We start from the raw sequence: 23,113 nt of genomic DNA, 5'->3' as shown, positions 1-23,113 counted from the left end.
CTCCCCCGTGACATCATCACACACCCCACCCCACCCCCCCCCGTTCTCGCTATGCAAACGCCCTCCCCCCCGGGACAGGGGGGGCCGGGGGGGCCCCGGGGACCAATAAAGCCTGTACAGCACCGACCCCGGCCTGCGCCTCCGGGGGCGGGGGGGGTGGGGTGGGGGTGTGGGGGGGGGCGACACGTCATCGCGCGCGGCCGCACCCTGGGGATACCCCAAAACCCCCCTGCTCCCCCCCCCCCCGGCTCTGTCCGGGGGTGGTTTGAGGGTCGCGCAGCGCCTGGAGCTCGGGCGGGCGCGGGTTAACGTGCCCCCCCCACCCCCCCCCGCGTCACGCCCCCGCCCCACCCCCCCGTGACGTCACGGCCGAGGGCTCCTGCGGGGCTGTTTGCCACACCGCCCAGCTCGAAGGTGGAAGGTGCGGGGGGGGGGGGGGGTGGGTGTCCCTGGGGTTGTTTCGGGGGGTGCTGGGGGTATTTAAGGATCTCGAGGATTTTTCGGGGACCGGTTGGGGGTCTGGAGGGGGAGGGGGGGTGGTTGGGAGGGGAACCTGGCTCAGCCGGCGCCCCCCCCCCCCCCCCCGCAGACACCCCCACACCCCCCCCCCTCCATGGCGCTACGACTCGCCGCCCCGCTGTTGCGCCTAGCCCGGAGCGGCGTCCGCTGGGGGGGTACAGCCCCCCCTCCCGTGCAGGGTGAGTTTGGGGGGGGGGGGCAAGGCAGAGGGCCGAGCCCCCCCCCCCCCACCTCTTTCCCCCCGCGACCCCCCCCTCGTCGGTGTGCGGCAGCCGTGGGGCTGGTGCTGACACACCCCACCCCCCCCCCGGTGCTGACGACCCCCGACCCCCCCCCCCCGCAGCCGCCTTCGACTGGCGGGACCCCCTGGGGCTGGAGGGGCTGCTGGGCCCCGAGGAGCGGCTGCTGCGGGACGCGCTGCGCAAGTACTGCCGGGAGCGGCTGCTGCCGCGCGTGCTGCGCGCCAACCGGCACGAGGGTACGCGGCACGCCCACCCCCACCCCCCCCCGGCACACACCCGCCCCCCCCCCCCCCCCGGTACCCCAACTCCTCCCCAAACTTCGGAATCCCCGTCCTTAGGTCCCGCCCCACGGCCTCCCTTGGTATTTGTACAGCGAGTACCCCATGAGCCCCCACCCCCCCCCCGATAATTCCCCAAATATCCCCCAGCACCCCCCAAATACCCCCAGGCCTCAGGGATGCCAACAGCACCCCAATAACCCCCCCCGACATTTCCCCATTATCCCCAGCACCCCCCAAATACCCCCAGCACCCCCAAATACCCCCAGGCCCCAGGGATGCCAACAGCACCCCAATAACCCCCCTGCAGATACTTCCCCAGCACCCCAAATACCCCCCAGCAGCCTGGGGTACAGCCCCAGCACCCCAATAACCCCTCCCGACATTTTCCCATTATCCCCAGCACCCCCCAAATACCCCCAGGCCCCAGGGATGCCAACAGCACCCCAATAACCCCCCTGCAGATACTTCCCCAGTACCCCAAATACCCCCGGGGATGCCCCCAGCACACCCAAGATACTCCCCCCAGCACCCCAATAACCCCCCCAGCAGCCTGGGGTACAGCCCCAGCACCACAATAACCCCCCCAGATATTTCCGCATTATCCCCAGCACCCCCCAAATACCCCCAGGCCCCAGGGATGCCAACAGCACCCCAATAACCCCCCCTGCAGATACTTCCCCAGTACCCCAAATACCCCCAGGGATGCCCCCAGCACACTCAAGATACTCCCCCCAGCACCCCAATAACCCCCCCCAGATACTTCCCCAGCACCCCAAATACCCCCCAGCAGCCTGGGGTACAGCCCCAGCACCCCAATAACCCCCCCCAACATTTCCCCATTATCCCCAGCACCCCCCAAATACCCCCAGGCCCCAGGGATGCCAACAGCACCCCAATAACACCCCTGCAGATACTTCCCCAGTACCCCAAATACTCCCCCAATACCCCTAGGCATACCCCCCAGCACACCCAAGATACTCCCCCCAGCACCCCAAATACCCCCAGCACCCTAGGGTCCATCCCCAGCACTCCAATAACCCCCCCCAGATACTTCCACATTACCCCCAGCACCCCCCAAATACCCCCAGGCCCCAGGGATGCCAACAGCACCCCCAAGATACTCCCCCCAACAGGCACAGTACCCTAGGGTACACCCCCAGCACCCCAATAAACCCCCCAGATACTTCCCTATTATCCCCAGCACCCCCCAAATACCCCCAGGGATGCCCACAGCACCCCTAAGATACTCCCCCCCCGCCCCCAGCTCCTCCCAACACCCGTGGCACCCCAAATACCCCCCAGCACCCTAGAGTACACCCCCAGCCCTCCAATAACCTCCCCCAGATACTTCCCCATTATCCCCAGCACCCCCCAAATACCCCTAGGCCCCAGAGATACCCCCAGCACCCCCAAGATACCCCCCCCCAGCTCCCTACAACACCCCCCAGCACTACCCTGGTACCCCTAATCCTCCCCAGCCCCCCTAACGTGCCCCCGTTACCCCCTGAGCACCCTCCCTGCAGGGTCCTGGGTGGCTGAAGATTAGGAGCGGGGATGGGGGGGACCCCCCCCAGCCCCCTGCTGAGGGGGTCCCCACTGCCCCCACCCCAGCTCGGCCACCCTCACACCCCACCGTGCCCCCCCCCGCAGTGTTTGACCGGGAGATCGTGTCCGAGATGGGGGAACTGGGGGTGCTGGGCCCCACCATCAAAGGTGAGTGGGGGGCAATGGGGGTCTGGGACCCCCCCCTAGAGGGTGGGGGAGACTTTGGGAGGAGGCTGTGGGGTACCCCTCGAGACAGCAAAGGAGCTGGGGGGGGGGGGGGGGGGGGCTGCAAGGGGTGGATGTGGGGTGCTAAGGGTCCCCCCGGGGTGTTGGGGGGGTCCAGGGTGCCATAGGGGAGTGTTGGGACCCCTGGGGAGGGGCTGGGGTGCCCCCAGGGGCAACGAGAAAGTTTGGGGGGGGGGGTCAGGGGTCTCCCTTGGGGGTGTCTCGGAGGGGGGGAGGGGGGGGGAGCCAGGTCCTCTCATGGGGGTAGGGTGCTGGGGGCCAAGGGGAAGGAGGGCTGCGATTCCTGGGGTTGGGGGGGGGCCTGGGGGGGGGGGGGGGTGTGTCCTCCGTGGGGTGACGCTGTCCCCAGGGTACGGCTGTGCCGGTACCACCTCGGTGGGCTACGGGCTGGTGGCGCGGGAACTGGAGCGGGTGGACAGCAGCTACCGGTCGGTGCTGAGCGTCCAGTCCTCCCTCGTCATGCACCCCATCCTGGCCTACGGGACCCCCGCCCAGCGGGACCGCTTCCTGCCCCGCCTGGGTGAGACCCCCACCGGGGGGGGGGGACTCTGTGGGGCAGGATGGGGGTCTATTGGGGCAGGTGGGAGGTCTGTGGGGCAAGTGGGGGGCTATTGGTGGAAGGTGGGAGGTCTACTGGGGCAGGTGGGAGGTCTGTGGGGCAAGTGGGGGGCTATTGGTGGAAGGTGGGAGGTCTACTGGGGCAGGTGGGAGGTCTACTGGGGCAGGTGGGAGGTCTGTGGGGCAAGTGGGGGGCTATTGGTGGAAGGTGGGAGGTCTACTAGGGCAGGTGGGAGGTCTACTGGGGCAGGTGGGAGGTCTGTGGGGCAAGTGGGGGGCTACTGGGGGAGGAGAGGGGGGGCTACTGGGGCAGGTGGGAGGTCTGTGGGGCAAGTGGGGGGCTATTGGTGGAGGGTGGGAGGTCTACTGGGGCAGGTGGGAGGTCTGTGGGGCAAGTGGGGGGCTACTGGGGCAGGTAGGAGGTCTGTGGGGCAAGTGGGGGGCTACTGGGGCAGGAGAGGGGGGCTACTGGGGCAGGTGGGAGGTCTGTGGGGCAAGTGGGGGGCTATTGGTGGAGGCTGGGAGGTCTACTGGGGCAGGTGGGAGGTCTGTGGGGCAAGTGGGGGGCTACTGGGGGAGGAGAGGGGGGCTACTGGGGCAGGTGGGAGGTCTGTGGGGCAAGTGGGGGGGCTACTGGGGCAGGAGAGGGGGGCTACTGGGCCAGGTGGGAGGTCTGTGGGGCAAGTAGGGGGCTACTGGTGGAGGATGGGAGGTCTGTGGGGCAAGTGAGGAGCTATTGGTGGAGGGTGGGAGGTCTACTGGGGCAGGTGGGGGGATCTGTGGGTCAAAACAGGGGGCTACTGGGGCAGGAGGGGGGATCGGTGGGGGAGGTGGGAGTCCTGTGGGGCAGGACGGGGGGCTACTGGGGCAAGTAGGGGGCTACTGAGGCAGGAGGGGGGATCGGTGGGGGAGGTGGGAGGCCTGTGGGGCAGGATGGGGGTCTACTGGGCCAGGTGGGAGGTCTGTGGGACAAGTGGCGGGCTACTGGGGCAGGAGGGGGCATCTATGGGGCAGGATGGTGGGCTACTGGGGCAAGTTGGGGGCTACTGAGGCGGGAGGGGGGATCGGTGGGGGAGGTGGGAGGCCTGTGGGGCAGGATGGTGGGCTGGTGGGGCTACTGGGGCAAGTAGGGGGCTGCTGAGGTGGAAGGGGGGAGCCCATGGGGCAGGATGGGGGGCTACTGGGGCAAGTAGGGGGCTACTGAGGCGGGAGGGGAGATCGGTGGGGGAGGTGAGAGGCCGTGGGGCAGGCTGGGGAGCTACTGGGACAGGTGGGGGGGCCATGAGGGTCCTGAGGTCCCCCTGACACCCCCCCCCCCACCCCCCCTCTCCCAGCACGGGGGGAGCTGCTGGGGTGCTTTGGGCTGACGGAGCCCAACCACGGGAGCGACCCGGGGCGGATGGAGACGCGGGCGCGCTACAACCCCAGCGCCAAGACCTACACCCTGCGCGGCTCCAAGACCTGGTGAGCGCCAAACCGGGCCGGGATGGACACGACACCCCCCCGCGCCCCCCTAGACCCCCACTCTGACCCCACCCCCACCCCCCCCACCCCCCCAGGATCACCAACGCGCCAGCGGCCGACCTGTGCCTGGTGTGGGCGGTGTGCGAGGAGGACGGGAAGGTGCAGGGGTTCCTGCTGGAGCGGGGGATGCCCGGCCTCAGCACCCCCAAAATCGAGGGCAAGTTCTCGCTCCGCGCCTCCGCCACCGGCATGATCCTCATGGATGACGTGGAGGTGCCGGAGGAGAACTGGCTGCCCAACGCCACCGGCCTGGCGGTAAGCGGGGGGGGGGGGGGGGGGCTGGGGACACGGCAGGGGGAGGGGGCTGTGCCACAGGACGAGGGTCCCGGTGACCCCCCCCTCTCGCCGCAGGGTCCCTTCGGCTGCCTGACCCACGCCCGCTACGGCATCGCCTGGGGCGCGCTGGGCGCCGCCGAGGCCTGTCTGGAGACGGCGCGGCAGTACGTCCTCGATAGGTAACACCGGGGTTTGCCCCTGGGGGGGGGGCGGGTAGGGGGGTCCGGCAGGGACCCCATCACCCCCCACCCCCCCCTAAACACCGCCGCAGGAACCAGTTTGGGGGGCCGCTGGCGCGCAACCAGCTGGTGCAGAAGAAGCTGGCGGACATGGTGACGGAGATCGCGCTGGGGCTGCAGGCCTGCCTGCGCCTCGGCCGCCTCAAGGACGAGGGCAGGTGGGTGCCGAAATTGGGGGGGGGTGGGGGGGGTGGGGGGGGGTGGCAGCAGTGGGGTGGCAGCATCCCCGTCCCCCTCCCCGCAGGGCGGCCCCCGAGATGGTGTCGATGCTGAAGCGCAACTCGTGCGGGAAGGCGCTGGCCATCGCCCGGGAGGCGCGGGACATGCTGGGGGGGAACGGGATCTGCGACGAGTACCACGTCATCCGTCACCTCATGAACCTCGAGGCCGTCAACACCTACGAAGGTACCGCCACACCGGGCACCGGGTCCCGCCGGCACCGGGTCCCCCCGGGCGCATCCCGAGGCCTGGCCGCTTGCTCGCCCGCAGGCACCCACGACATCCACGCCCTGATCCTGGGCCGAGCCATCACCGGCATCCAAGCGTTCACCCCCGGCAAGCCGCCGGCACCGCGGGGCTAGCGGCGGGGAGATGGTGCCCGGCCCCGCGCCGGTGGCACGCAGCCGTGACGCTCTGCGGCATGACCGGCCTCACGCCGCTGCCGGCGCGGGCCAGGACGTTGCCCGCTTCAGGCAGCGCCGGTAGCCAAACCCACGTCACCGATGGGACCTGCTGTCACCGACCGCACACGACGTCACCGGCAGGGCACGGTGTCACCGACAGGACAAGGTATTGCCCAACAGACCCGCCATCACTGATGGGACTTGGTGTCACCGACAGGACCCAGCAGCCTGGTTGTGCCAGGCTTGGCTGCCGAGCCTCTCGGCCCGCGAACTGCCCCGGTGCCTTTGCCGTCCTCACGGCCGCTCGCCAGTAAAACGTGGAAAAGCCACCCCGTGCCAGCCTCTGTTCGTCAGCGCCAGCCTTATCAGCGTTAATTAAGCCGCCAGGACACAGCTCCGCCACAGGGAGGGGGCCCTGCTTCGGCGAGGTTTGCCGGGCGGCGGAGCCCTGGCAGCCCCCCCCCCCCCCCCCGCCGGATTCAGCCTTTGGGTTTTTTTTTTCTTTTTATTTGTGCGAAACCCAAACGCTGACAGCAACGGAAAAGCCCTTTTGGGCCAAAACCTCCCTGTTCCCACTCACGGTGGCCCTGGGGGGGGGTTTGGGGGGGGTCCCTGCGGGTGTGGGTCCCCACTCAGGTCTCGGGCTGCAGGCAGAGATCCCGGTAAGCCGCCTCTACGGTGCGGCAAACCTGCCGGAGCTCGTCCTCGGCCTGCCCTACCCGCTCCATCACCTCCGCCAGCTCCTGCAGCCGCTCCTGGATCTGCTCGTTGTGGAGGCCGTAGAGGTGGAAGAGCCGCTCCTCCAGCTGCTCCGCCAGGCCTGAGACCTGCCGCGCCGGGGGCCGAAAAAGCGGGGAAAAATGGCTCAATGGGGGGGGGGGAAATGGCTCGTGTGGGGGTGGGCAGCACCGCTGGCACGGCCGACGCCCGGCTGCCGTCCCCAGAGGCGGGGGGTGGCAGCTGCGGCCGCCCAGGGTTGGCGCAGCTCCCGGCCTGGCTTGGCGGCTGCCGCCGCCAGCTGCGCCTGCAGTAGCCGGAGCGCCGGCCCGCGGTAGCCACCGAGCGCCGGGGTCACCGTGGGCCGCAGCTGCTGAGGCCGGGCAGCCATCTGTGCGTGGGCCTGCGGGAACCCCCCCCCCCCTCCTGCCCTGCTGGCGTGGCCCCCCCAGCTGCAGGGACGCCGGCGGGAGCGAAGTCCGCCGTGGCACGCAGCCGAGCGAGGACGCCGAGGGCAGCCGGCGGCTGCGCGGGGACAGGGGAACCATCGGTGTCCCCTCCGCTCCCCCAAAGCGAGGCTGGAGGCAGCTGCGGCCGCCCCCAACGGGGCTCGGGGGGCGCTCCCCCTCCGCCGTGGCAACGAGCACCGGTGCATACGGCGCACCAGGCTCCGCAGCTGGCGCCGGCGCCCTGCGAGAGGCGGCTCGCACGGCGCGCTCCCTCCCCGCGGCACCTCGTCTCACCGCCCCCGAAGCCTGCCGCTAATTGAGGCGGATTAATGCAATTAAACGCGTCGAGCAGAGACTGTGTGGCTGCGCGAGCCCGCTCGGCAGCGAGGGGCTGGCGCGGGCCAGGGTCTCTTTGCCCACTGCTCCCACCCCCCCCCATGCCAACAACACCCCCTCCCGCTGCTCCCCGGCTCCTACCTTCAGCAGCAGGCTCTCCCTGAAGCTGCTCATCACGGTGTGGTCTTCCTTGCGGCTGTCGTTCACCTTGTCGATCAGCTGCTGCGCGCGTTGCTGCAGGCCCCCGACGCTGGCGTCCAGCGATGCGAAGTACCGGGAGGCCTGGCTGTCCAGCGCCGCCTCCTCCGTGCTGGGCCGGGGGGCTGCCGGCAGCACCTCCGTCCTCGGCCTAAACACAGCACCTGGGCGTCAGGGGCACGCACCCCACGGGGACGGGGCCACGCTCTGTCCCGGCTGGGGAAGAGGCGGCCTGCCTGGCTGGTCACGTTAATTGGGAAATGGTGGGAACCCCGCTAACAACCGTGGCGGCCTGTGGATAAGGGGATGTGTGGGTCACCCAGGACACCCTGTGCCGCCCTGCCTGTGGGGCTGTCGCTCCCCATATGCACTTTTTTCCCCAATTTAGGTCAAAATTGTGAGGTAACAGAGCGTAGAAAACGTGTTACCTGTCAGGATCCTCACCGGGGGGCTCCTCCCTGCCCAGCCCCATGACGAAGGGACTGTTGCCCGGCTCCAGGTCGGGGCCTTCACGCTCCTTTCGTGACATACCCACCCCAGGGGCAGGCGGCTGTCGGGGCCGGGGCACGGCCCAGGGAGGGGAAGGCCCTGCCTGGCTCTGGTGCTGCTGCTCAGGGCCGACACTGGGCTGTGACACCCCCAGCCTCGGGTGGATCCCACTGCCGGGACCCGGGGGGCGGCTCTGGGATGAGGGCCCACTGTGAGGGGGCTGGGCAGGGGATCGGGACCGGCTGGAGCCCGAGCCGGGGAAGCGGGACCCGGGACCCGCGGTCGCCCCTCAGAGCCGCGCTGAGAGTGAGCACGGCGGGCGGGGACTCGGCGGGCGACGGGCACTCATATGGACCAATCGGCGCCCGCCTGCGCGGCGGGGTGACCAATGAAAAGGCGGCGCGGGAAAACGCGGGAAGGGCCGGGTCGCTGAGCACTGAGGGGGACTACGCTGGGTGGGATCTCGGCGGGCGACGGGCACCTGCGCCAGCCAATCAGCGCCCGCCGCGGCCATAAAAGGCAGCGCGTGAAAAGGCGGGAAGGGCCAGGCCGGGCGCTGCGGGGACGGAGTCGCGATGGCGCCGGGGCCGGTATGTCGGAGCGAACCGTGGCTGGGGGCCCGAGACAGGCCGGTTGAGGGGTGGGAAGGTGCCCCGATGTGGGGCTGCTTGGCTGGGGCACCCCTGGGGGTTGTGGGAAGCCATGGTCAGGGTCCCTGACCCTGCAGGCAGGCCTGTGCCCCTGAGGGCAGGCCTGCGCCCCTGAGGGCGCGGCTCCCTCTGGAGCTGTGTGGGCCCGTGGGGTTCCCCGGCCACAATAACCCCTCCCTGAGCGCTGGTCCCTGCCCCAGCACAGATACAAGCGCCCAGCTGGCCAAAGGGGCTTTATTGAGGGGTTCCCCGAGGAGGAGGAGGAGGGGGCCTAGGCGTCCAGGCGGCAGAGGGGGCTGTCGTAGACCATCTGCAGGTTGACCCGGTGCCCCACCAGCTCTCGGATGTTGTTGATGCCGTACTTGATCATGGTGGGGCTGGTGTGGGAGGGCTGTGTGTCAGCAGGGGTGGTCTCCTCCCTGTGCCAGGGTACCCTGGCTGCTGCCCCCCCCGCCCAACTCACCGCTCCAGCGAGAGCCCCCAGGCGATGACGGAGACATTCTCGGGCAGCCCCATGGGCAGCAACATTTCGGGGCGGAAGATCCCCGAGTTGCCCACCTCCACCCATTTCTTCAGGCCTGGTGGGCGGTGAGATAGGGGCCCTGCTCAGGGGGCACCCCAGAGCTCCCCCTACCTTAGAGAGCACAAGACCAGGCCACCCCATATTGGAGCCCCAGACACCCCCGCTCCATGGGGACACCCCAAAGCCCACCCCTGCGGGGGAGAGACTGAGACCAGGCTGACCCCAACCTCATAGAAGGCCCCTGGGGGTACCCTGACCCCCCCCCCCTTAGGGACCCCTCCATGCCCCCTGACCACTCCCCCACCCCACAGGGGACAGAATGAGCTGTTTCCCACCCCAAAAAGCCACCCCAGTTCCTCCTTGCTCTGTGGGGGCACACGTAGACCCTGGGGCTCCATCGGGGGGTGCCATGCAGACCCCTAGGCCCCCCCCCGCTCCATCAGGGGGTGCCACGCAGACCCCCAGGACCCCCCCCTCACCCTCGTGGTAGCTGAACACCTCCATGCTGGGCTCTGTGTAGGGGTTATAGGCCGGCTTGAAGCGCAGCTGGGTGATGCCTGGGGACAGAGTTGGGGGGTGAGGGGGGGGGGCGCCTTCAGGAGCCCCATGGACCCCCCATCCCAAGCGACCCCACCCCATTACCCAGCTTGGTGAAGAACTGCCGGAGGGTGCCCATGAGGTGGCCAAGGGTGAGGCCACGGTCGGCCACCACCCCCTCCACCTGGTGGAACTCGGCCAAGTGGGTGGCGTCCAGGCTCTCGTTGCGGAAAACCCGGTCGATGGAGAAGTATTTCACGGGGGAGAACTTCTCCTGTGGGGGGAGGGGGGGAGGAGTGGTGATGGTCAGGTAGAGCCGTCCCCCCAACCCCCCTCGATATGTGTGTGTCCCCCCAACCCATCCCACCTGGCGTGCCAGCTGGTAGAGCAGGCGGGCGCTGGCTGACGTGGTGTGGGTGCGGAGCAGGTTCCTCCGTGCCTCCTCCAGCCGCCAGTCATACTTGTACCTGAGACGGGGGAGGGGGTCAGCTAAAGGGGGTGCACAGCCCCCCCCCCCCCCCCCCAACCCACCCTAAAACTCAGGGGTCTTGCCCTCACCCCTGCGAGCCGTAGCCTCCCTGCGAGTGGACCTTCTTCACCTTGGCCGTGTAGCCGGCCGGCAGCTCGGGGGCCTCGGCGGGGTCTGGGGGGGGGGGGTCACAGACATAGGAAAAGGGGGTCATTGAGGGCTGGGTAGGGGGTACAAGGTTACCCCCCCCCCCCCCCCCAGCGCTCACCCTGTAGGAAGAAGGTGTCGTGCTGGTCGCGGGCCGGGTGCTGCTGGGGTTGGAAGAGGGCGTCGAAATTCCAGAAGGAGCTCTCCACAAAGTTGTCGGTGGGCATCTCCGTGAAGCTGGGAGGGGGGAAGCCATGACAACCCCCTCCCCCTGCACCGGGACCCCTCTCCCCGTGGTGTAGGGGGACCCCCCCCCCCCCTGCCCCGGGGACTTACCCCATCTCCAGGAAGATCTGGCGGAGCTGGGAGCGCACCTTGAGCAGGGGGTGGAGGTGGCCGCAGGCCGGCGGCAGCCCCAGCGCCGAGAAGTTGTAGGGTTTGAAGGGGCGCTGCCGCCAGGAGCCCCTGCGGGAGGGGTTGGGGGGCGTTCATGGTGGGGTCAGGGGGGTGTCACAGCAGGGTCATGGCGGGGGCGGGGCGGGGGGGGGGTCGCGGCAGGGCCGGCCTCACGTGGCGATCATCTCCGGCGTCAGCTCCGTCTCCGGCCGCGCCACCGCGGTGCTGAAGGCGCTGCCCTTGCGGATCCAGTAGGACTTGAGGGTGCTGTGGGAAGGGGTGGGGGTGAAGGGGGGGCACCCCCAAAACTTGCCCCCCCCCCCACAAAACCCCCTGCCTCTGCTCACACTTCCAACAGCAGCTTCCTCCTCTTGAGCTCGGTGCGGTCCCGCTCGGGCAGGGCCCCCGCCTCCCCCCGTTCCACCCGCCGCAGGGTCTCCTGCACCCCGTCCTGCACCTCCGCTACCTGTGGAGGTCGGGAGGGGCCACCGGTACCGGGAGGGGCCACCGGTACCGGGAGGAGGGGCCCGTGTCACGGGGACAAGATGAGGGGACAGACACACACCCCACACCCCCCCCCAGGGGCTGGGGACAGGCCCCGAGGACAGGGACAGCCTCAGCCCCGACACAGACCCCCGCCTCTATCTGCCCCCCCCGTCCCGTCACACCCCCCCGTTCCCGGGACACCGGCCCCCCCGGGGTACTCACGGCACGGAGGACGCGGGGGCCACCGGGCGCCCCTTTTTCCAGGCGCAGCCATTTGTTGGCCATGGCTTTGCTGAAGCCCACCGAGCCGCCGGGCAGCTTCTGCGGGGAAGGGGGCAACCGTCAGGGAACCGGTGCCGTGTCCCCGGTGCCGTGTCCCCGTCCCGGTACCCCACCACCACCCCCCCGCACTCACCATGGCGTCGCTCTGGGGGAGCCCCTCCGGTGGGAGGCTCCGAAAGAGCCGCACCTCGGGGCTACCGTCCCGCAGCACCTCCGCGCCCTCGGGGCTCAGCTCCCAACGCGTGGCCGCCCGGGCCTCCGCCTCGATCACCTGCGGGAACCGGCACCGGGAATCACCGGGATCGCCACCGCGAGCGGGGCTGGCTCCGGCACCCCTTGCCCCGAGGCTCCCCTTGCCCCGGGGCTCCCCTTGTCCCCTCCCCAGGTGTCCCGGTCCCCTCTCCGCTTATCCCGGTCCCCTTCCCCGGTGTCCCGGCGCCCCGGCTCTCCCACCTCCCCCAGCGCCTGGAGGCTCTTAACGGCGCCCACGAGGGTCTGGTGGTCGAGGCCGAGGGCGGCGGCCGCCTCCAGGCTGCAGAGGCCCCCATCGGGCCCCGCCGCCTCCCGTTCCAGCCGCTGCAGCAGCAGCTCGGCCACGCTCGGCGACATCGCGGCGCGGCGGGCGGAAGCGCTTCCCCGGCACCGGCCGGAAACGGGGGGCGCAGGGGGCGGGGCGAGGCCGGCGCCATCTTGAGTGTGGCTGCGGGCGCCATCTTGGGTGCGGCTGGAGGCGCCATCTTGAGCGTGGCTGGAGGCGCCATCTTGAGCGTGGCGGGGACCCGCGGGGGGGGGGAGAGGGGAGGCCTCCAGGTGCTCCGGGAGGGCTGTGACGGCGTGAGGCTGCAGAGTGACGTCATGAGGTGCTAGACCACTTCACCACGTGCACCCCGGGCCTGCGAGGGTCGCGGTGCGGTGGCAGGGCGGTGTGTCATGTCATGTGTCCGTCCGTCCGTCCCCCATCACCGGGACAACAGCCCCTGGGGACAGGTCCGGGGACGCACACGGGAGCTTCGGTAGTGCAGGACCCCCTGCCTGTACCTTCCTGGGTTTTACCTGTGCTATGACGTCATTGGGCTATATGACATCATCATTGCATCGCCGCTCCATGTTAGATCACAAATCCACAAGACAAGAGACCCCCTGTCACGTGTCGCGTCGTGTCCCCGCCCCCCCCCCCCCCCCCCCGGTATTCCCCGGCCATGTCGGGGTCCCCCAGTCCTCTCCCCGGTGCCGTTATGGGATGGCGAGCCCCGCCCCCCACGTGGTCCGCAGGAGGCCTGGCCCTTTAAGAGCCCCCCCCACACCCGGCCCCACGTGACTGCGGTGACGCGCCTAGAGGAAGGAGTTCGGGAGCGCGCGGGAGGGGGGGGGGCGTCTCCCTCCGAACGCGTGGTCGCTCCTCATTGGCCGTCCCGCTCAGCCAATAGGAAGCGGCCATCTGGGACGCCAACGTTCGGGGGCGCCGTCGCCGCCGGCCAGCGGGCGGCCGGCCAATGGGAGCGAGCTCTGCGAGGGCGCGGGCCAATGGGCCGGGGCCGGAGGCGGGCCGAGGGGCGGCGGGCGGATAAAAGGCGGCGCCGCCACCGCCCCCCTCCGCAGTGCCGGGCGCCGCCGGGCCGGGAGGGAGCGATCGCCGCCGGGCCGCGCCGCGTGGGAACCGCCGCCATGAGCCGCCTCAGCCTCCCCGTCCTGCTCGGAGCCCTCCTGGCGCTGGCGGCGGCCGGGCCCACCCCGTTCTTCCGGGAGGAGTTCGGGGATGGAGGTGAGGGGGGGGGGGGGGGCTGGGGTCACCTGGGGTGCGAGGGGGAGGGGGGGGGGCTGAGGTGAGGGCGGGGCCTGTGGGGTCTCCTGAGGTGAAGGGGAAAGGTGGGGGGTCCCCTGAGGTGAGGGAGGGGTCCCCTGAGGTGAGGGAGGGGTCAGGGGAGCCAGGAGGCCTGAGCGGGAGGTCAGGGGCTGTGGTGGGGGGTGTCGCGGTTATGGGTCTTCGCAGGGCTGAGGATGATGAGGGATGAAGGATCTGGGCTGAGGAGGGTCGTCGGAGGGATGGAGGGGTGTGAGGGCTCGGGGTCAGTCTTCGGGTAGAGCTGGGGGAGATAAGGGGGGGCTGAGAGATCTAGGAGAGGGGTAGGGGTGAGGAGAAGGAGGGAAGGCGGCTCAGGGCCCGCTTGGTTGTGGGGGGGTCCTGGGGTAGAACCCCGGGAGGTTTGCCCTGGGCTGGGGAACGGGGCCCTGGGAGGATACGGGGGACTGGAAGTGTCTGCATCCCCCAACTTGGGGGGGCCAGGGAGGCGGTGGGTCACAGCTGTCAGGAGTGGGGTCTCCCCAGGGGTAGGGGCTCCTTGTTGGAGGGTGACACTTGGGGGCTGGGGTGTTCCTCATGGGGCAAAGCCAGACAGGAACTGTCTCACGCTGGGGGTTTGCCCTTCCCCAGGACCCCAAATCCTCTCGCAGCAAGAGGTACCCCAAGGCCTGAGCTCTTTCGGGGGGGGGGGGGGGGGGAGTGGTGGAGGGGCCCCAGCTCCGGCTGCAGGTGCAGTGGGACAGGGGGACAGGACAGACTTGGGGTCCTGAGCTCTCCCCTCCTTTCCCACAGATGCCTGGACCCAGCGGTGGGTGGAATCAAAGCACAAACCCGACTACGGCCGGTTCGTCCTCACGGCTGGGAAGTTTTACGGTGACGCCGAGAAGGACAAAGGTGGGGGGGGGGTGGGCGGAATCCCCTGGGGCTGCTCTGCGCTGGGTGGGGGACCCCTTTGAGGGAGGGCCCAGGTGTTCCCCCACCCCAACACCACCTCCACATCCCGCAGGGATCCAGACGAGCCAGGACGCCCGGTTCTACGCCATTTCGTCCCGCTTTGAGCCGTTCAGCAACCGGGACAAGACGTTGGTGGTGCAGTTCACGGTGAAGCACGAGCAGAACATCGATTGCGGCGGCGGTTACGTCAAGCTTTTCCCGGCCAGCCTCAACCAAGAGGACATGCACGGCGACTCCGAGTACAACATCATGTTCGGTGGGTCCCTGAGCTCCCCCACCACCACCACCCCCCCCCCACCCCAGTCCTCTGGGGTGGGGTGTAGGACCCCTACTCACTCCCCCGTGTCCCCCCCAGGCCCTGATATCTGCGGCCCCGGCACCAAGAAGGTCCACGTCATCTTCAACTACAAGGGGAAGAACGTTCTCATCAACAAGGACATCCGCTGCAAGGTGGGGGGGGGGGGGCCCCCGGCCCTGCCTCACGGTGTGTGTGTGTGTGGGGGGGTCCTCAGCCCCTCTGAGCCCCCCCTAATTCCCCGTAGGACGATGAGTACACCCACCTCTACACGCTGGTGGTCCGGCCTGACAACACCTACGAGGTGAAGATCGACAACGGGCGGGTGGAGTCGGGCAGTTTGGAAGAGGATTGGGATTTCCTGCCCCCCCGGAAAATCAAGGACCCCGAGGCCCGAAAACCCGATGATTGGGATGAACGGGCCAAGATCGATGACCCCGAGGACACCAAGCCTGAGGTGGGGGGGGGGGTGGGGGGGGTGATGTTTTGGGGTGCTGGGAGGGGGGGGTGTGATGTTTTGGGGTGGTGGGGGGAATGTTTTGGGGTGCTGGGGGAGGGGGGGGGTGATGTTTTGGGGTGCTGGGGAGGGGGGGTGATGTTTTGGGGTGCGGGGGGATGTTTTGGGGTGCGGGGGGATGTTTTGGGGGTGCGGGGGATGTTTTGGGGTGCTGGGGGAGGGTGTGGTGATGTTTTGGGGTGCTGGGGGGGGGGTGTGGCAGCACCCTGACCCTGTCTGGCCCACCCCCCCCCCCCTCCAGGACTGGGACAAACCCGAGCACATCCCTGACCCCGATGCCAAGAAGCCAGAGGACTGGGATGAGGAGATGGATGGGGAGTGGGAGCCCCCCGTTATCCAGAACCCTGAGTACAAGGTGAGACTTGTACTTGGGGGGGGGAGGGGGGGTCTGCGGGGGATGGCCTGTGCCCCCCTCCCCCCCCCCCCCCGGCCTTTTGACCCCCCGCCGCCGCCCCCCAAATTACCCCCTACCAGGGCGAGTGGAAGCCCCAGCAGATCGACAACCCCGACTACAAAGGGAAGTGGGTGCACCCCGAGATCGACAACCCCGAGTACAGCCCCGACCCCCACCTCTACGCCTACGACAGCTTCGGTGTCATCGGCCTCGACCTCTGGCAGGTGGGTTGGGTTGGGGGCAGAGACAACCCCCCCCCCCCCAAAATCCCCCCTCAGGGCCCTGCTGACCCCCCCTAACCCCCCCTCTTGTCCCCCGCAGGTGAAGTCCGGCACCATCTTCGATAACTTCCTCATCACGGATGATGAGAAGCTGGCGGAGGAGATCGGGAATGAGACCTGGGGGGCCACTAAGGTACGGGAGCGGGTGGGGGATGGACCCCCCCCCCCCCCACGGTGACACCCCCCCCCCCACACCGGTGCCATCCCCGTGTCCCCCGCAGGAGGCGGAGAGGAAGATGAAGGAGCAGCAAGACGAGGAGCAACGGAAGAAGCAGGAGGAGGAGGAGAAGCAGCAGAAGGAGGAAGAGGGAGACGAGGACGGGGAGGAGGAGGAGGAGGAAGAAGACGAGGAGGAGCCCGAGGCCGAAACCGAGGAGGGGGCGGCCCCGCGGGACGAGCTGTGAGGGGGGCGGCGCGGCCCGGCCGGCCCCGCGGCGGGACCGTAATGTCTCTGTGAGACCTTGGACTCTTTTCTATGGCCCCCGGAGCGCGGGGGCAGGGCCGGGCCGGGCCCCGCCGCGGGGCGAGGACTCAGGAACGGCACCGGGCCCGGTACCACGGGCGGGGGGTGATGATGATGATGATGATGGGGGCGGCAGCGGCGGCGGGGTGGGGGGCGTGGGGGTGGGGGTGGGGGGGTGCGGGGCCCGGTACCGGCGAGGGGCACGTGACTGTACGGGTGTGTCGCGCTCCGGTTTCTATTAAATTAACGCTCGTCCCGACCGACGCCTCCGCTGCGTTTCTTGCCGCCCGCGCCATCTTGCCGCCGCCGCCATTTTGTGCCGCGTCACGTGACGCGCGCCGCGCCGCCTTCCCCGCGTCACGTGACCGGGGGTGTGGGTGGGCGGGGGCTTGGTGGTAGCGCTGCCGCCGCTGAGAGAGGGGGGGGGGGGAGGGCGCGCGGGGCGGGCCCGCGGCCGTGACGCAATTCCGTCGGGCGCGTCATGTGGCGGAAGCGGCGGGGCGCCTAAGATGGCGGCGGCGTGAGTTGCATGTTGTGGGGCCGCCGGGAGGAGCCGCCGCCGCCCGTTACCGCCGCGTCATGGCGGTGACCGTGACGCTGAAGACGCTGCAGCAGCAAACGTTCAAGATCCGCATGGAGCCGCACGAGACGGTGAGCGACGCCCGGGCGGGGGGCGGCGGGCGGGGCCGGGCCGGGCCTTACCCCCCCCAACCCCACCCCCCCCCCCATCTCCGGGCCGGGCCTCACCCCTACGGTAGCCCCAGTCCTGCTCCCGGCCTCGGAGGCGGGGGGGGGGGGGTGGTCCCGCTCCCCCCCCCCCCCCCCCGGGAGCGGAGCATCCCGGGGCTTTTGGACCCCCCGCGGGGCCGTTTCGGGGCCTTGCGGCGCCTCCCGGGTCTGGATGGAGCCGCTGGGGGGGGGGGGGAGATGGGGGGGAGGGGGGCCTCCGATCCCTCTTTTGCCTCTTTTAGGGAGGGGGGGCGGCGAGGGCTGTGCCCGGTGCCGGGGGGGGGGTTCCTGTTGTGCAGCCTGGGGCTCCGCCGTCCCGTCGCTGCCCCCACCCCCACCCCGCGGATTCTGTGGACGCCGGGGAGACTGGGAGCGGGAGGGGGAAATTTTTTGGGAGAGGTTGAACATCGGGGGGCCGGGTTCACCCCCCCCCCCCCCCCCGCCGGGCTCGGAATACTTCCCTCCCCCCAGAGGGTGCCACTGCAGCGGCCAACGACTCCCCTCTGTTATGGGGGGAGGGGCTTTAGTTTGGCGGGACCTTGTGGTGGTTTTTTTTGGGGGGGTGACCCCGTTTTGGGGGCGGGAGGGGCTGTCCCTGACCCCTCCCCCCCCTGCACCCCCCCAGGTGCGGGCGTTAAAGGAGAAGATTGAGGCGGAGAAAGGCAGCGACGCCTTCCCCGTGGCCGGGCAGAAGCTCATCTACGCCGGGAAGATCCTGAGCGACGACGTCCCCATCCGCGAGTACCGCATCGACGAGAAGAACTTTGTCGTCGTCATGGTGACCAAGGTTGCGCCACCCCCCTACATCCCCCCCCCCCCCCCCAAAAAAAAAAAAACAATGGGGGCTCCCCAGGTGGCCCCCAACCTGCTCACGACCCCTCCCATCTCACAGGCCAAGGCGGCGCTGGGCACCGCGGCCCCCGAGGCCGGAGCTGGCGGCACCTCGGAGCCTCCGGCAGCACCGGGACCCCCCCCGGCTGCTGACGTCGTCCCCCCCCGCCACCGGCCGCCCCCAGCGAGGAGCCACCGTCCCACGATCTCCCTCCTCTTGCCCTCTCGGAACCCACAGCGGGGTAAGGGGGAGGGCAGAGCACCGGGAATTTGGGGGCGGGGGGGGGCTCTTAATTCTGTGGTTGGCACCGAGGAGGGGGGGGTGGGAATTGGGGGGTGGGAATTGGGGGGTGGGAATTGGGGGGTGTCTTAATTTTGTGGTTGGGGACCAGGAGAGGCTGAAGCAAAGCGTTTGGGGGTGGGGGGTGAGGGGCCAGCACAGGTGTTTTGGGGGTGGTGGGGAAGAGCAGGCGAGTGGTGGGGCTGGGGGGGGGGGGCAACAAGGGATTTTGGGGGGGGGGGGGCAGCTGCACCCCAGAGCTCCCAGAAAGATCCCGGCTGCCACGTCTCTCTCTTGAATCCGCAGCTCCGTTCCCCCCCCAGGTAGTGCGGGGCGCTCGGCCGACGCCAGCCTCCACCCTCGGTGGGTGCCAGGGGGTGGGGGGCGTGGGGGGTCGTCTGGGGGAGGGGCACGAGTGGGGAGGGGCCTGGAGGGATCCCGGGGGTGTGGGGACCTCAGAGAGGGAGTAGGATGGAGTGTGGGGGGGGGGGGGGCTTCCCAGCACGTGGTGGCCCCCTGATGTGGGGAGGGCTCTGGAATGATGGGGGGGGGCGGGGTGGGTCCTGAGTGGGGGGCAGGGGTGTCGTGGAAGATGTTCTGGGGGTCCCCAGCTGCACGAATGGCGGTGGTAAAGGCGGGGGGGGGGGGGGGGGGGGGGGCTGTGAGGCTCAGGGGGGGTCATTACGAGGCAACGAAGGTAAACGGGAGTGGGGGGGGGGCCTGGAGGACGGGGTGGGGGCGGGGGGGGCCTGGGGAGTGGGGGGGGTCGTGAGGGTGGGGTGAGGGGCACCCCAGGGCCGGTGCTGACGCGGGGGCCGGCAGTGACGGGCTCGGAGTACGAGACGATGCTGACGGAGATCATGTCGATGGGCTACGAGCGGGAGCGGGTGGTGGCCGCGCTGCGGGCCAGCTACAACAACCCCCACCGCGCCGTCGAGTACCTGCTGACGGTGAGCTGGGGGGGGGGGGGGGAAAGGGGGGGGGGTCCTGGGGGGGTGGGGCCACTCAGGGGGCCCCCCCTGATTCCCCGCTGCCTCCTCCCCCCAGGGCATCCCCGGTAGCCCCGAGCCGGAACGCCCGCCGGTGCAGGAGAGTCGCCCCCCGGAGCAGCCGGCGCCTGAAGGTCAGTGGGAGGGGCTTCCGTGTGACACGCCCACTGGGCGGAGTCACCTTGGGTGGGGCTGGGAGGCTCCACCTATCGGGGGGTGGGGCTGTGGACTCTGCCCCAGTGGGTGGAGCTGCTGGTCTGGCAGTGTGGCCTTGGGGCCCCTCCCCCCCTTGGAGGTGTGGCCTTGGGGCCCCTCCCCCCCTTGGAGGTGTGGCCTTGGGGCCCCTCCCCCCCTTGGAGGTGTGGCCTTGGGGCCCCTCCCCCCCTTGGAGGTGTGGCCTTGGGGCCCCTCCCCCCCTTGGAGGTGTGGCCTTGGGGCCCCTCCCCCCCCTTGGAGGTGTGGCCTTGGGGCCCCTCCCCCCCTTGGAGGTGTGGCCTTGGGGCCCCTCCCCCCCTTGGAGGTGTGGCCTTGGGGCCCCTCCCCCCCTTGGAGGTGTGGCCTTGGGGCCCCTCCCCCCCTTGGAGGTGTGGCCTTGGGGCCCCTCCCCCCCTTGGAGGTGTGGCCTTGGGGCCCCTCCCCCCCTTGGAGGTGTGGCCTTGGGGCCCCTCCCCCCCTTGGAGGTGTGGCCTTGGGCCCCTCCCCCCCTTGGAGGTGTGGCATTGTGCTAAGACCCACCCCCAGGGAAGCACCACCTGGTTCCCTGTTTGGGGGGGGGGGGGTGTTTGCTTTACTGGACCCTTTGCTGAGGAGGGGTGTGGCCTAGGCAGGCCCCGCCCTACCCGTGGGTGTGGCCTTGCTGGAGGGCGTGGCTGTGCCTGGCTCCGCCTCCCAGGGCAGCGCTTGGGCTGGCTCCCATGTGCCACAGGTGGGGGGGGGGGGGGGGGGGGGCGGGCCGGGCCGGGCCGGGCCTGCGTGTGTGTGTGCCTGTATTAGACCCCTCCTCCCCCCTGGGTGTGGCACGGATAGGCCCCGCCCACTGACTCCACCCACCCCCCACCCACCCCCCCAGGGGAGAACCCACTGGAGTTCCTGCGGGAGCAACCCCAGTTCCAGAACATGCGGCAGGTCATCCAGCAGAACCCGGCCCTGCTGCCCGCCCTGCTCCAGCAGCTGGGCCAGGAGAACCCCAGCTGCTCCAGGTACCCCATCCCCCCCCCAAAACCAACCCCCCCCACCCCCAGGGAACCCCCTCCCCACCCTAGGCTCACACCCCCCCCCCCCCCCCTCCCCTTCCCCTCCCCCAGCAAATCAGCCAGCACCAGGAGCAGTTCATCCAGATGCTGAACGAGCCGCTGGGGAGCTGGGCGACCTCGAGGGGGAGATGGGCGCCATCGGGGACGAGTCCCCCCAGATGAACTACATCCAGGTGACGCCTCAGGAAAAAGAAGCCATAGAAAGGGTAAGGGGCGAGGCGGGGGGGGGGGGAGAAGGGGGGGCACCGGCTTTGGGCCGTCGGCAGGGTGCTGTCAGTAGGGACCAGGGTTAACGCCGTGACTGATCTGCAGGCACGAGTCGCTGCAGGTGGTTTCCAGCTGCCAGAAGAGTTTATAGCGGTGGGGAAGTCAGGGAAATAGCTCGCTTAGAGCGGTTATTAGGGTTCAGAGTGAACACTGGTGTGAGAGACAGTGTCCTTACAGGCGTTAGGTAGGGCGGCAGTTGGGCTGTGGGCATTGGGCTCCAGAGTTAACATTGTTAGGAAGCAGCTGTTTGGGGGAACCAGAAAGACCATAGCTACTCTTCAGCCATCATTAGGCACCAGAGTTAGCGCTCCCAACTGCTAACGTGTACTGAGCTATCGCAGGGAGTACACAGCGAGAGCCACCACTAGGCTCCAGAGTTAACATTGTTAGGAAGCAGCTGTTTGGGGGAACCAGAAAGACCATAGCTACTCTTTAGCCATCATTAGGCACCAGAGTTAGTGCTCCAAACTGCTAAGATGTACAAAACTATCACAGGGAGCACAGAGCGAGAGCCACCACTAGGCTTCAGAGTTAACATCGTTAGGAAGCAGCTGTTTGGGGGAAAAGCAGAAAGACCATAGCTACTCTTCAGCCATCATTAGGCACCAGAGTTTAGCGCTCCCAGCTGCTAACATGTACAGAGCTATCGCAGGCAGCGCACAGCAAGAGCCACCACTAGGCTCCAGAGTTAACATCGTTAGGAAGCAGCTGTTTGGGGAAAAGCAGAAAGACCATAGCTACTCTTCAGCCATCATTAGGCACCAGAGTTAGCACTCCCAATTGCTAATGTGTACTGAGCTATCACAGGGAGCACACAGCGAGAGCCACCACTAGGCTCCAGAGTTAACATTGTTAGGAAGCAGCTGTTTGGGGAACCAGAAAGACCATAGCTACCTTTCAGCCATCATTAGGCACCAGAGTTAGCACTCCCAATTGCTAACGTGTACTGAGCTATCGCAGGCAGCACACAGCGAGAGCCACCACTAGGCTCCAGAGTTAACATCATTAGAAAGCAGCTGTTTGGGGGAACCAGAAAGACCATAGCTACTCTTTAGCCATCATTAGGCACCAGAGTTAGTGCTCCAAACTGCTAAGATGTACAAAACTATCACAGGGAGCACAGAGCGAGAGCCACCACTAGGCTTCAGAGTTAACATCGTTAGGAAGCAGCTGTTTGGGGAAAAGCAGAAAGACCATAGCTACTCTTCAGCCATCATTAGGCACCAGAGTTAGCGCTCCAGCTGCTAACATGTACAGAGCTATCGCAGGCAGCGCACAGCAAGAGCCACCACTAGGCTCCAGAGTTAACATCGTTAGGAAGCAGCTGTTTGGGGGAAAAGCAGAAAGACCATAGCTACTCTTCAGCCATCATTAGGCACCAGAGTTAGCACTCCTAATTGCTAATGTGTACTGAGCTATCACAGGGAGCACGCACTGAGAGCCACCACTAGGCTCCAGAGTTAACAGCACCAAACTGGCGTTACGGGTCAGACTTAACAGCGGCGGTGGGAAGCTGTGCCTGGTGCAGGGTGGCAGTAGGGCCCAGAGTGAACATCCTCCCCCCCCCACCCCCCACCCCCCCTCCCCCCGCAGTTGAAGGCGCTGGGCTTCCCCGAGAGCCTGGTCATCCAGGCCTACTTCGCCTGCGAGAAGAACGAGAACCTGGCGGCCAACTTCTTGCTCAGCCAGAACTTCGACGACGACTGAGGGGGCTGGGCCGGGCACCCCCCCCCCCCCACCCCCCCCACCTCCCCACCACCCCCCCCCCCGGGGGTGGGGGGAAATCCCACCACAGCTTGGGGGGGGGGAGGGTCTGTGGGGGGAGGGGAGGGGGTGGGGGGGGGCAGGAGATGGCACCACCCAGCTCTGCATGGCCCCCCCACCCCCACCACTACCCCCCTCCGGGGCTGGGTGGGGAGGGGGGGGGGGGGGGGCAGCTCTGCCTTTTGGGGAGGGGACCCACCCCCCCCCCCCAACCCCCCCCACCTCGAGGGAGCAGCAGCACGTGGGTGCGGGGGGTGCCCCCATATTCTCTTGGCCCTTCCCCCACCCCCTTTCCCCCGTTTGGCCCCGGGGGGGGGGGGGGCTGGGGGGTGGGGGTGGGGGGGTTGGGGCGGCGCAGTGGGAAAAACCACAAGTGGGGGGGGGGGGGGGGGGCGGGGGGTGGAGAAGAGATTAAATGCAGAATTTTAAACCCATTTTTTTTGGGGGGTCGTGTGGGTGCGACTGAGGAAAAGGGGGGGAGGGGGGGGGGGTGTCGTTTCAGGAGGGGGTGCCCCCCGCCACGCTGTGGGGTGGGGGTTGGGCGGCGGCGGCGGCCTCGGCGA

The 23,113-nt window shown here is 68.8% G+C and overlaps 5 protein-coding genes across 5 annotated transcripts; 3 read left to right on the top strand and 2 right to left on the bottom strand.

Annotated features, from left to right (window-relative positions):
- The first annotated feature begins 613 nt into the window (after positions 1 to 613).
- GCDH (glutaryl-CoA dehydrogenase) lies at positions 614 to 6,011 on the top strand. The gene is made up of 10 exons (XM_086481328.1): positions 614 to 698; positions 863 to 997; positions 2,693 to 2,755; positions 3,183 to 3,353; positions 4,726 to 4,855; positions 4,951 to 5,170; positions 5,267 to 5,370; positions 5,463 to 5,588; positions 5,675 to 5,835; positions 5,920 to 6,011. Exons 1-10 carry the CDS (start codon positions 614 to 616, stop codon positions 6,009 to 6,011), a joined length of 1,287 nt encoding a protein of 428 aa, XP_086337454.1.
- A 674-nt stretch (positions 6,012 to 6,685) lies between these two features.
- SYCE2 (synaptonemal complex central element protein 2) lies at positions 6,686 to 8,282 on the bottom strand. Its single transcript, XM_086481327.1, has 3 exons — positions 8,182 to 8,282; positions 7,697 to 7,904; positions 6,686 to 6,880 (listed from the first exon to the last, which is right to left on the bottom strand). Exons 1-3 carry the CDS (start codon positions 8,280 to 8,282, stop codon positions 6,686 to 6,688), a joined length of 504 nt encoding a protein of 167 aa, XP_086337453.1.
- Positions 8,283 to 9,112: 830 nt separating this feature from the next.
- Positions 9,113 to 12,341, bottom strand: FARSA (phenylalanyl-tRNA synthetase subunit alpha). Its single transcript, XM_086481330.1, has 13 exons — positions 12,186 to 12,341; positions 11,866 to 12,003; positions 11,669 to 11,771; positions 11,312 to 11,426; positions 11,139 to 11,231; positions 10,905 to 11,033; positions 10,690 to 10,805; positions 10,511 to 10,595; positions 10,320 to 10,419; positions 10,058 to 10,226; positions 9,895 to 9,972; positions 9,356 to 9,470; positions 9,113 to 9,269 (listed from the first exon to the last, which is right to left on the bottom strand). Exons 1-13 carry the CDS (start codon positions 12,339 to 12,341, stop codon positions 9,164 to 9,166), a joined length of 1,503 nt encoding a protein of 500 aa, XP_086337456.1. The 3' UTR covers positions 9,113 to 9,163.
- Positions 12,342 to 13,397: 1,056 nt separating this feature from the next.
- On the top strand, positions 13,398 to 16,387 carry CALR (calreticulin). Its single transcript, XM_086481325.1, has 9 exons — positions 13,398 to 13,494; positions 14,326 to 14,427; positions 14,540 to 14,743; positions 14,843 to 14,937; positions 15,030 to 15,239; positions 15,541 to 15,654; positions 15,774 to 15,917; positions 16,015 to 16,107; positions 16,196 to 16,387. Exons 1-9 carry the CDS (start codon positions 13,398 to 13,400, stop codon positions 16,376 to 16,378), a joined length of 1,242 nt encoding a protein of 413 aa, XP_086337451.1. The 3' UTR covers positions 16,379 to 16,387.
- A 560-nt stretch (positions 16,388 to 16,947) lies between these two features.
- Positions 16,948 to 22,508, top strand: RAD23A (RAD23 nucleotide excision repair protein A). Its single transcript, XM_086481326.1, is given in 12 exon segments — positions 16,948 to 17,088; positions 17,792 to 17,953; positions 18,059 to 18,157; positions 18,160 to 18,239; positions 18,584 to 18,626; positions 18,628 to 18,640; positions 19,100 to 19,227; positions 19,325 to 19,400; positions 20,336 to 20,456; positions 20,561 to 20,616; positions 20,619 to 20,725; positions 22,380 to 22,508. Coding segments are annotated over 12 exon segments (1,071 nt in total). The 5' UTR covers positions 16,948 to 17,016; the 3' UTR covers positions 22,494 to 22,508.
- The last annotated feature ends 605 nt before the right edge of the window (positions 22,509 to 23,113 follow it).

Source organism: Leptosomus discolor, unplaced genomic scaffold (assembly GCF_034619465.1).
Source record: "Leptosomus discolor isolate bLepDis1 unplaced genomic scaffold, bLepDis1.hap2 HAP2_SCAFFOLD_231, whole genome shotgun sequence".
Taxonomy (NCBI): Eukaryota; Metazoa; Chordata; class Aves; order Leptosomiformes; family Leptosomidae; genus Leptosomus; species Leptosomus discolor.
Note: the sequence above shows the minus strand (reverse complement) of the source record. Positions and strands in the feature narration are given on the sequence as shown.

Excerpts from the sequence above, each read along its gene's own strand:
- FARSA (XM_086481330.1), bottom strand. The coding sequence starts at position 12,341 with ATGTCGCCGAGCGTGGCCGAGCTGCTGCTGCAGCGGCTGGAACGGGAG. Across the intron at positions 11,034-11,138 it reads ACGCCGGAGATGATCGCCAC|GGGCTCCTGGCGGCAGCGCC; the intron begins GTGAGGCCGGCC and ends CCCCTCCCGCAG. Across the intron at positions 10,806-10,904 it reads CAGATCTTCCTGGAGATGGG|CTTCACGGAGATGCCCACCG; the intron begins GTAAGTCCCCGG and ends CCCCCCTCCCAG.
- SYCE2 (XM_086481327.1), bottom strand. The coding sequence starts at position 8,282 with ATGTCACGAAAGGAGCGTGAAGGCCCCGACCTGGAGCCGGGCAACAGT. Across the intron at positions 7,905-8,181 it reads CCCGGTGAGGATCCTGACAG|GCCGAGGACGGAGGTGCTGC; the intron begins GTAACACGTTTT and ends TGCTGTGTTTAG. Across the intron at positions 6,881-7,696 it reads GGGAGAGCCTGCTGCTGAAG|GTCTCAGGCCTGGCGGAGCA; the intron begins GTAGGAGCCGGG and ends CCGGCGCGGCAG.
- CALR (XM_086481325.1), top strand. The coding sequence starts at position 13,398 with ATGAGCCGCCTCAGCCTCCCCGTCCTGCTCGGAGCCCTCCTGGCGCTG. Across the intron at positions 14,938-15,029 it reads ACAAGGACATCCGCTGCAAG|GACGATGAGTACACCCACCT; the intron begins GTGGGGGGGGGG and ends AATTCCCCGTAG. Across the intron at positions 15,918-16,014 it reads TCGGCCTCGACCTCTGGCAG|GTGAAGTCCGGCACCATCTT; the intron begins GTGGGTTGGGTT and ends TGTCCCCCGCAG.
- GCDH (XM_086481328.1), top strand. The coding sequence starts at position 614 with ATGGCGCTACGACTCGCCGCCCCGCTGTTGCGCCTAGCCCGGAGCGGC. Across the intron at positions 3,354-4,725 it reads CCGCTTCCTGCCCCGCCTGG|CACGGGGGGAGCTGCTGGGG; the intron begins GTGAGACCCCCA and ends CCCCTCTCCCAG. Across the intron at positions 5,589-5,674 it reads CGCCTCAAGGACGAGGGCAG|GGCGGCCCCCGAGATGGTGT; the intron begins GTGGGTGCCGAA and ends CCCTCCCCGCAG.